Raw genomic sequence first — 10000 nt, 5'->3', positions numbered from 1 at the left:
ACACTAACATACACACACAACACTCAACACACAACACACAATAACACTGCAGTACGTGTATCTGATCACACACTTAAAGAGGCATTTCACCACGTTTCAACATCTTTGTAGCTTTTTCGACACCACTTCTCTGCTGGAGATGATGAATACCATGTTTAAACGTGGTGAAGTGCACCTTTAAGCCATACAGCAGGGAGGGGACAGGACACTGCCTACCCAACGATGACAATCACAAAGTCCAGCAAGTTCCACCCGCTGCGTATGTAGGCGCTGGGGTGCATGACCAGACCGTAGGCCAGGATCTTGGTGAAGGTCTCGATGGTGAAGATCACCAGGAACACGTACTCCACTTGTTCCTGGACGCCACAGGAGAGGGGAGGGGTCAGACAGCTGCTCTCTGGACCAGCTCTTCCGTGTATGAGTCAGTTTGTGATAGTTAGGAGCAGGGGAGGCTCCCTGTCTCCCCCCTGTCTCCCCCCCTCTCTCTCTCCCACTCTCCCCCCCGCTCCCACCCCCCCCCCCCCCCCCCCGTCCAGCTGTCATCTGTGCCTCCTGCCATCACACCTCTCTCAGGAAGTGATCCCAGTAGCTTCCTGCCCTGGTAACCTCTGACCTCTTGCCTGTTAAGATGCTTAAGCTGCTCAGGATCCCTGGCACTAATACTGCTAATACTGCACCACACACACACACACACACACACACACACACACACACACACACACACCAAATAATAATCAAGACAAGACCATCCTGATATGACACCAGATGAATAACTTTATACTGGAATCATCAACAACAAATGAAGTGGGCTCATTGGAATGCATGGAACGGAATAAGGAATGGTTTCAAACACACAAATGAGCCGTCCTCCAATTTCCACTTCCACCAGCCTCCCCTGGTGTCTACTGTAGGTAGGAGTGTTTGTCTGTGTGTGTCTATGGGACAGCAGTACGCCTGAGGAGGTGTGTTCAGGTAAACCGTCACACTCCTCCTCCAGGTCCAATCCTATCAAGAGATCCACCAAGGAGCTGGGAGGGATTTAAACACTAACCACTGATATCAGACCAACAGAGAGAGAGAGAGAGAGAGAGAGAGAGAGAGAGGGGGGGGGGGGGAGGAGAGAGAGAGAGAGAGAGAGAGAGAGAGAGAGAGAGAGAGAGAGGGGGGGGGGGGGGGAGAGAGAGGAGAGAGAGAGAGAGAGAGGAGAGAGAGGAGGAGAGAGAGAGGAGAGGGGGAGGAGAGGAGAGAGAGAGAGAGAGAGAGAGAGAGAGAGGGGGGGGAGGAGAGAGAGAGAGAGAGAGAGAGAGAGGGGGGAGGGAGAGAGAGAGAGAGAGAGAGAGAGAGAGGGGGGGGGAGGAGAGGAGAGAGAGAGAGAGAGAGAGAGAGAGAGGGAGGGGGGGGGGAGGAGAGAGAGAGAGAGAGAGAGAGGGAGAGGGGGGGGGGAGGAGGAGAGGAGGGAGAGAGAGAGAGCGAGAGACTCCATGTCACCCTTACTCCGTAACAGAGGACTCCACTGCTCTTCAACAGAGGACTCCACTCCAGGCTTTACCAGTGATCTCTCTACAGGAGGAGTGATACCATCCATACATTCATTCAGTTGTCCTTATTTTTAAAGGTTCTTTTTTTGAGTGGGGCCATTATTAACAATAATTATTAGCAATAATTATCAACAATAATTAGCAAATATTGTTGTCCATAGTGCAAATGGAACCAGCGAAGAGAGGCTCTACCCTCTGCCTCTCTCTGCTTCCCCCTGCCCCCCATCTGCCTCTCTCTGCCTCCCCCTCTGCCTACCTCTGCCTCCCCCTGCCCCCCGTGCCTCCCCCCTGCCACCCTCTGCCTCCCCTGCCTCCCCCTGCCTCCCTCTGCCTCCCCCTGCCTCCCTCTGCCTCCCCCTGCCTCCCCCTGCCTCCCCCTGCCTCCCTCTGCCTCCCCCTGCCTCCCCCTGCCTCCCTCTGCCTCCCTCTGCCTCCCCTGCCCCCTCTCTGCCTCCCCCTGCCTCCCCCTGCCTCCCTCTGCCTCCCTCTGCCTCCCCCTGCCCCCTCTCTGCCTCCCCCTGCCTCCCTCTGCCCCAGCCCTGCTGCTACTCACCAGCTGGTGGTTGGTGGGGTTGGAGTCGTCGTCTGGGTAAGGTTTAGTCACACCCATGGCCACACAGTTGGCAAAGATGGCGAGGAGAATGAAAATATCAAAAGGCCTGCAGGAGCATAGTTAAGAACAAACACACCACAGGGAACGCAGCTCGACTTTAAACACTCACCAAGGGTCAGAGAGGGAGGTTAACACACACACACACACACGTACACACACATGTACACTTGCATGTACCTACACACACACACACACACACACACACACACACACACACACATGCACGCCTGCATGCACCACACACACACACACACACACACACACACACACACACACACACACACACACATGCACGCCTGCACGCACCTACACACACACACACACACACACGCACAAACGTACACCTGCATGCACCTATACACACACACACACACATACACACATGCACCCTGCATGCACCTGCACAAACACACACACACACACACACACACACACACATACACCTGCATGCACAAACACAAACACACACACACACACACACACACACACATGTACGCCTGCATGCACCTGCACGAACACACACACACACACACACACATACACACACGTACACCTGCATGCACCTACACACACACACACGTGCGGTGTGAAGGATATTTCCATTCGACCAGGGCCAGGGCAGCCATGCGGATGGGGTTGCTGAGGGTGAGGCAGCAGAGGGCTCGGGGGGCTCGCAGAGCAGATTTGTTGGACTGCATCTGCTTCTTCTGGTTGGCCCCCCTCTTCCTGGCCGCACCGGTGGACATGGTGTCTGACTTCCCCCCATCCGCCCCCCCCGCCACCGCCCCATCTGGGCCATCTGGGACGGGACAGAGACCAGAACAGACCAGAACTCACCACCTTCCTTCTGTACGTCTGTGTGTGGGGGGAGGCTGGTGTGTGTTACTATGGTGAAGCCTCCCTGGTGTGTGTTACTATGCTGTTCTGTGTGTGTTACTATGGTGTTACTATGGTGTTCTGTGTGTGTTACTATGGTGTTCTGTGTGTGTTACTATGGTGTTCTGTGTGTTACTATGGTGTTACTATGGTGTTCTGTGTGTGTTACTATGGAGTTACTATGGTGTTCTGTGTGTGTTACTATGGTGTTCTGTGTGTGTTACTATGGTGTTCTGTGTGTTACTATGGTGTTACTATGGTGTTCGGTGTGTGTTACTATGGAGTTACTATGGTGTTCTGTGTGTGTTACTATGGTGTTACTATGGTGTTCTGTGTGTGTTACTATGGTGTTCTGTGTGTGTTACTATGGTGTTCTGTGTGTTACTATGGTGTTACTATGGTGTTCTGTGTGTGTTACTATGGTGTTACTATGGTGTTCTGTGTGTTACTATGGTGTTACTATGGCGTTACGATGGTGTTACCATGGTGTTCTGTGTGTGTTACTATGGTGTTACTATGGTGTTACTATGGTGTTCTGTGTGTTACTATGGTGTTACTATGGCGTTACTATGGTGTTACCATGGTGTTCTGTGTGTGTTACTATGGTGTTCTGTGTGTTACTATGGTGTTACCATGGTGTTCTGTGTGTTACTATGGTGTTACTATGGTGTTACCATGGTGTTCTGTGTGTGTTACTATGGTGTTACTATGGTGTTACCATGGTGTTCTGTGTGTGTTACTATGGTGTTACTATGGTGTTACCATGGTGTTCTGTGTGTGCTATATGGATGGATGTGGTGTGCCATTGCTTGTCTCGCTGACATCCATCAAACATTGTCTTTCTCCTTTTTCAGTTTTTTAAGGATAGATAATGGATGGTTGCTCTATGTACTGGAAGTGATGTTTATTTATCAGCCAATAATTCTTTTTGTTGTGAGGGTGAGACCAGTTTCAGCAGAGCTCTCAGGAGAGGATATTTACATGTAAAGTGTGTTGTACACATGGTCTCAATACACTACAGGCTACAACAGACAACCACATACACACCAACAGACAACCACATACACACCAAGCAACAACAAGGATGTGACAAAACAAATGAACACAATGTGGAGGAAACTGTCCCGCATTATTGACAGCCAGGTTCTGCCCAGTAGGTGCCTCTCTATGAGGGATGATACCAGGTCAGGCCCTTCTCAGAACAACAGCTGTGACCTACTTCTCTAATGTGGGCAGCACCTGTTGACCAGGCCTGGACCCTCCTGGCTGCAGGTGGACGCTGCTACTCTTTCATCTCCGTTTGCTTTTGAGGAAATTATTTAATTACTCAATGTTAACGATGTTCGTGTTGATTGGGCTGCTGTTAATTAGGCCACAGCGCTCTTCAATATGATATATGTTTTGACTGACTACGACTGTACAGTTGAATGTGTCAGATATCTGTTCCTAAGGCCTGTCAGGAGTGGGATCAGCCCACCACTGTCCCCTCTGTCACAGGACAGACACGTCTGAAGTTGTCTTTTTATGAACATGTTTCCATCAGGCTGAAGGGGGAGCAGGACACTGAATATCCAGTAGAAAACTAACTTTACCTCGGCACTTTTGGCAGCTGACTAGTTCAAATCGTCATTCAATTGAACATATACACGCAATGTACTTAATGCATAATTAATGCTTCCACATACTGTATGTGGCGAACAAATCACTCCTTGCCCGCCTGCCTGCCGCCTGGATATTAGCGGTAATGTCGCCTACCTTTTCGCTCCATGTCGCAGTTCAGAACCACGGAATGACTTTAGTCACAAACACACCATCAAGTCCTTTGGCAAGTCGTGTGTGAGTGACTGACAAGCAATTATCTGTTCCACGACACTTGTCAGGGAAAGATTCTTATGAAGAATTAGCGGAGCATTCCGGTGTCCTCTGCGCCTCCGCGGCTCCGTTGCGTCATCTGGGCCACTTGCAAATTAAAAACGAACTAACTATCTAATCTGGCAATGTATTTACTCCCGATATGGGAGCTAAATGGCTTATTAAAACAATGCAAATACAAAATGAGAAAAGATAAACTCCTCCCTCCACACTCCACAGGTATCCACTGTGGACAGCCTGGAATTCAGGATTAGCTAATTGAGCCGTTTAAAGGGATGACTGACAGACTGACAAGACAGAACAACAGACAGATAGACAGGCAGACAGACAAATAGACAAGCAGGCAGGCAGACAGACAGACAGACAGACAGACAGACAGACAGACAGACAGACAGACAGACAGACAGACAGACAGGCAGGCAGGCAGACAGATAGACAGGCAGGCAGGCAGGCAGACAGACAGACAGACAGATAGACAGGCAGGCAGACAGACAGATAGATAGACAAGCAGGCAGGCAGACAGACAGACAGGCAGACAGACAGACAGACAGATAGATAGACAAGCAGGCAGGCAGGCAGGCAGACAGATAGACAGGCAGGCAGACAGACAGACAGACAGATAGACAGGCAGGCAGGCAGGCAGACAGACAGACAGACAGACAGATAGATAGACAGGCAGGCAGACAGACAGATAGATAGACAAGCAGGCAGGCAGGCAGGCAGACAGACAGATAGACAGGCAGGCAGACAGACAGACAGACAGACAGGCAGACAGACAGACAGACAGACAGACAGGCAGGCAGGCAGGCAGGCAGACAGACAGACAGACAGACAGACAGACAGACAGACAGACAGACCGACAGGCAGACAGACAGACAGACAGACAGACCTGCTGTATTTAGCCTGAAAGAAAGGTTCTAACCTGTATCCATCCTCCTACACAGTGATGTGCTCATTAAAGACCGGACCACACCTCACTTCAGCACCACGGACAGCAACCAGCCCGACCACACCTCACTTCAGCACCACGGACAGCAACCAGCCCGACCACACCTCACTTCAGCACCACGGACAGCAACCAGCCCGACCACACCTCACTTCAGCACCACTGACAGCAACCAGCCCGACCACACAGGCGGACGGTGGTCTTGGTACTGGCACCTCAAAGCAGCTCAGCTAGCTAGGTGGTGTGTTACTGCAGCAAGGCACCCTAAGGCAGCCTGGGTAGTGTGTACTCCACTGACACTAGTGTGTACTCCACTGACACTGCACTCTGGCCTGATACGCTTTACTACACTTTACTACACTTTACTTTACTACCTACTGCTGCGACAAATATTCTGTATATTTTTATTTTACTGTATTTACTGTTGTAGTTTTACTACTTGTAGTTCTTATATTTACGTTTACATTTTCTACTTCTAACAATACACATGTTCTGTGTTGTTGGTGTTGGTTGATGTCGTAGAGCTGCTCTGCCTTCAGCATGTTGTTGTGTTCTTGGATAAGATGGAATGACAAATAAACCTGAACTTGTATTAGACACACATATTAGACTGGATAGGAACAACATTAACAGCAGAAAATGGAGGCATGCATAGTCAACTATAAACATGTTTATTATGCTATTATATTTCTAATGCAAGTCTGCATCATAAATATATTAAAACCAACAACTACAACATTACAGACGACACATTTCACACATTTTGAAAATCCAAACATATCTAATCGTGTCACAAACTCTCTGTGCCGTATTCACTGACACCACCACCACCAGAGAGATGCAGTTCAGCTGCTCTTTGTGTGGACAGTGTGGAGGTGGCGGTTGAGAGGAAAGGGAGTTATGGTACAGCTGTCCTCTCTCTTGGGCATTCAATTCTACCAGCAAAACAATATTCACATTAAGGACAAGAACAGTAAAACCTCATGAATTATTTTGGTTAACTTTCTGCCGTAAGTTAGGGTGCAAGTCTTTGTGCAAAATACTGGCAGCTGGGACCCGTCAGCTTCAGACTGAACAACAGTTCAAACACGGCAGGGGAGGCAGCCGGAGGTAGAAATCGGAGGACGGGCTCATTGTAATGCATCGAATGGAACCATTCCTCATTCCATCCCATGCATTACGATGAGCCCGTCCTCCGATTTCTACCTCCACCAGCCTCCACTGAAACACAAACATATTCATAAATACATAACTGAAATCATCTGCTGCTGTATCTACTGTATCTACTGTATCTACCCCTGAGGCATTGGGATATAGTGCAACTATTTCAGATCGTTGAGAGATCTGGGGGTCCCATATTTCCATTCCCCCTGTTCTCTCTCTCTCATCCACCATCTCAGGGCCCAGGGCTGGGGGACCGGGGAGGCTGGTGGAGGCAGAAATCGGAGGACCGGCTCATTTTAACGCAATGAGCCCATCATTGTGATGCATAGATTCCATTCCATGCATTAAAATGAGGCCGTCCTCCGATTTCTACCTCGGCCAGCCTCCCCTGCTGTGGGCCCAGTCCTGGTTGGACTACTGGAGCACGCCTCTGCCCTGCTGCTGGCTGGAGTCCTTAGGTGGAAGCTGGCCCGGGTCGTCCACAAACGGACTCGCTGGGCCCAATCAGGAACAGACAGGAAGAAACAAAGAAACACAAATATTGGATTTTGACTTTCTTGCTCCGTGTTATTATGGAATTATAATCCCCCCCCCACTCAGTGCTCTGTGTGGCCCTTTCAACCTCCTCCATCTCAGAACTGTACTCACGGTTCTGGAACTGCTGGGCCGTGTATCTGGTGATGAGGATTCCGAAGCCCTCGATCAGGGCCAGCAGAATGCCCCCCATCACGGCAGAGCCCACCATAACCAACGGCCCACCTGAGGACAGTCAGCTGACCTCAGATCACATGGCCTTGTGGTAATTGATGAAAATCAAAAGGGTGGTATGGATTTATATCTCAGAGAGAGAGAGAGTGAGAGAGAGAGAGAGAGAGAGAGAGAGAACAGACAGAGAGAGAGAGAGAGAGAGAGAGAGGACACTCACTGCGTGCAGCCAGGACCGCCCCAGTCATCGCCCCACTGGTGATGGAGTTCCAAGGGTCTTCTTTCCCCCGCAGACGGACCAGACCACAGTCGATGGTGGAGAAGAGCCCGCCCCACACCGCAAAGCTGCCTGCAGGGGGGGGGGGGGGCACAGGAGGAGGGGTGGGTTTCAAAGAACCAACGTTGATGAACAATAATGTGTGCGTGTATGTGTGTGTGTGTGTGTGTGCGTGTGTGTGTGTGTGTGTGTGAGAGAGAGAGAGAGAGAATCATAACCACATAATAAGGCATCCTTTAGTTTAGTGATAAAATAACAGGTTAACTAGCTTTACTACAGGAGTGTGTTTCAACGGGGGCCTGTTCCCCAGAGGGGAGGAGCAGAGACAGACCTCACCACCAATCTGAGGAGCTCTCACTCTCACTGCCTTGGCACTGCCTTTCAGTCTGTGATGAACTCCCTGTCGGACACAGACAGCCATGAGGCTCCATACTCAACAGCTGTGCAAATGTTGAATTGAAATCATCTCTGATGCGTTTGAGTGAGTGAAACACCGCGCTTCCCTCCGCCTTCATTCATTAAACTCACCACAGGAGCGTTACGAAAGCCCTTGATGGACTGGAACACGCCGCCCCCGATGGCCCCCATGGTGTACGCACCCCCACAGTCATCCACTATCCTCCAGGGGCTGGAAGGTGAGGGGAGATCAGTCAAGCAATTAGGGCTCATTTTTGTTTCCTCAGCGAGAGCCTGATGGATGTGATGAGAGGATGATGGATGTGATGAGAGGATGATGGATGTGATGAGAGGATGATCAGGAACAGTGTTGTGTAAACTAGTGCAGCTCCACAGCTACTCACTGTAGCTCCAAAACCACATCAATCAATCAATGACATTGACCATTAATCCATATGTCTCTGGTAATAACTGTTACTGATTTATCAACTATCTATAAACTAAGAATTAACAGTAAACATTTGTTTTTCTTTTTGTCAATCCAGACAGTTCTCAGCCAGTCAGTCTTCATCCTCCTCCTCCTCCTCATCCTCTACCTGGACTAGGTTTACTAAGCTGCTAACTGCTAGCAAAGCTTTCTATCATATCAGACACTGAGGATGTCAACCACACTTAGAGAAACGACCTGTGTGAAGCAGCTCATAGGGAGGCTCCAGGACTATGTTGGAGGATGTAGACCAGTTCTAGTCCGGTCCTAAAGGGGCTGAGGTCTTTACCAGGGCTCGCGCGCAAACTCCTCCATGTTGTTGTTGTTGTCGTTGTCAGGCCGTGACGTCACCGGAGTGACGCCATCACAGTGCGCAGCGTGGCGTTTCCAACCCGGCTGAACTGCTCATTTCAGAACGAGTACAGGTCGATAAAAGACATTTATTTGAATCAGGTAGTTATTAACAGAGCTTGATTTGTCATCCATTTACTTGGGGTTGTCTTAGAATGGATAATGGTTATTGCAATCACGCAGTATGATGTCCTGGCGACGTAACTTGCTAGCGTGTTGTGTTGCACATCGGCTAGCTAGCTTCCTAGCGCTAACTAGCCTGTGTCGCCTGGCTCGACTTTCACCTCCTCCTCCTTCTCCTTCTCCTCCTTCTCCTCTTCCTCCTCCTTCTCCTCTTCCTCCTCCTTCTCCTTCTCCTCCTTCTCCTCTTTCTCCTCCTTCTCCTCTTCCTCCTCCTTCTCCTCTTCCTCCTCCTTCTCCTCCTTCTCCTTCTCCTCTTTCTCCTCCTCCTCCTTCTCCTCTTCCTCCTCCCGGTCAACCGTTAAGAAGTCTGTTGACTAAATGAACAAACATGTTGATATGTTCCCTCTCCCTGTGCAGTGAGTATGCCTCTGCCCCCGGCGCTGCTGGCTCGTCTCGCCAAGAGAGGGATCCTGAAGCAGTCGGACCAAGGTTGGAATAGAACCACACTGAGACCTCCAGTGTCTCTGTTCCAGACCCTCCTTTATATTCCTTTAACGTTTTAATACTGCACTAAACATCTTACAACTTCCACTGTCTGCAGATGGAGATGAGGAGATCATTGCTGAGGACTATGATGACAACAATGTAGATT

The 10000-nt window shown here is 49.9% G+C and overlaps 3 protein-coding genes across 5 annotated transcripts in view; 1 reads left to right on the top strand and 2 right to left on the bottom strand.

The window, feature by feature from the left end:
- The window catches only part of LOC310808104 (voltage-dependent L-type calcium channel subunit alpha-1D-like), a gene marked incomplete at its 3' end in the record, with an annotated part of 19521 nt that extends 16609 nt beyond the window's left edge, over positions 1 to 2912 (bottom strand). The window contains 3 exon segments of the mRNA XM_083674803.1: positions 217 to 356; positions 2092 to 2197; positions 2731 to 2912. Coding sequence (XP_083530929.1) covers positions 217 to 356; positions 2092 to 2197; positions 2731 to 2897 — 413 coding nt within the window. The 5' untranslated portion in view covers positions 2898 to 2912.
- A 3647-nt stretch (positions 2913 to 6559) lies between these two features.
- On the bottom strand, positions 6560 to 9196 carry timm17b (translocase of inner mitochondrial membrane 17 homolog B (yeast)). Of its 2 annotated transcripts, XM_083675259.1 has the most exons (6): positions 9164 to 9196; positions 8520 to 8619; positions 8328 to 8391; positions 7935 to 8063; positions 7658 to 7768; positions 6560 to 7503 (listed from the first exon to the last, which is right to left on the bottom strand). In XM_083675259.1, exons 1-6 carry the CDS (start codon positions 9187 to 9189, stop codon positions 7424 to 7426), a joined length of 510 nt encoding a protein of 169 aa, XP_083531385.1. In that variant the 5' UTR covers positions 9190 to 9196; the 3' UTR covers positions 6560 to 7423. The 2 variants fall into 2 exon arrangements, with proteins under 2 accessions (XP_083531385.1, XP_083531384.1); XM_083675258.1 differs by lacking the exon at positions 9164 to 9196 and having other exon boundaries at positions 8520 to 9087.
- Positions 9197 to 9238: 42 nt separating this feature from the next.
- pqbp1 (polyglutamine binding protein 1) overlaps positions 9239 to 10000 on the top strand; it is a 2517-nt gene continuing 1755 nt past the window's right edge. Inside the window, exons 1-3 of one of the 2 annotated variants that reach the window (XM_083675256.1) lie at positions 9239 to 9327; positions 9766 to 9837; positions 9950 to 10000. The exon at positions 9950 to 10000 is cut by the window's right edge and continues 61 nt beyond it. In XM_083675256.1, the coding sequence (XP_083531382.1) occupies positions 9771 to 9837; positions 9950 to 10000 (118 nt within the window). In that variant the 5' untranslated portion in view covers positions 9239 to 9327; positions 9766 to 9770. The remainder of the gene's footprint in view (positions 9328 to 9765; positions 9838 to 9949) is intronic. The other variant, XM_083675257.1, reaches the window with a different exon arrangement.

The sequence above is a fragment of the Argentina silus genome (assembly GCF_951799395.1).
Source record: "Argentina silus genome assembly, chromosome: 8".
NCBI classification, from domain to species: Eukaryota; Metazoa; Chordata; class Actinopteri; order Argentiniformes; family Argentinidae; genus Argentina; species Argentina silus.
Note: the sequence above shows the minus strand (reverse complement) of the source record. Positions and strands in the feature narration are given on the sequence as shown.

What these genes read in the sequence shown, in the direction of transcription:
- timm17b (XM_083675258.1), bottom strand. Translation starts at nt 8,660, where the DNA reads ATGAGCCCTAATTGCTTGACTGATCTCCCCTCACCTTCCAGCCCCTGG. An exon ending in GCTTTCGTAACGCTCCTGTG is followed by an intron (nt 8,392 to 8,519) that starts GTGAGTTTAATG and finishes TGTGTCCGACAG; the next exon opens with GGAGTTCATCACAGACTGAA. An exon ending in GAGAGCTCCTCAGATTGGTG is followed by an intron (nt 8,064 to 8,327) that starts GTGAGGTCTGTC and finishes CCCCCCCTGCAG; the next exon opens with GCAGCTTTGCGGTGTGGGGC.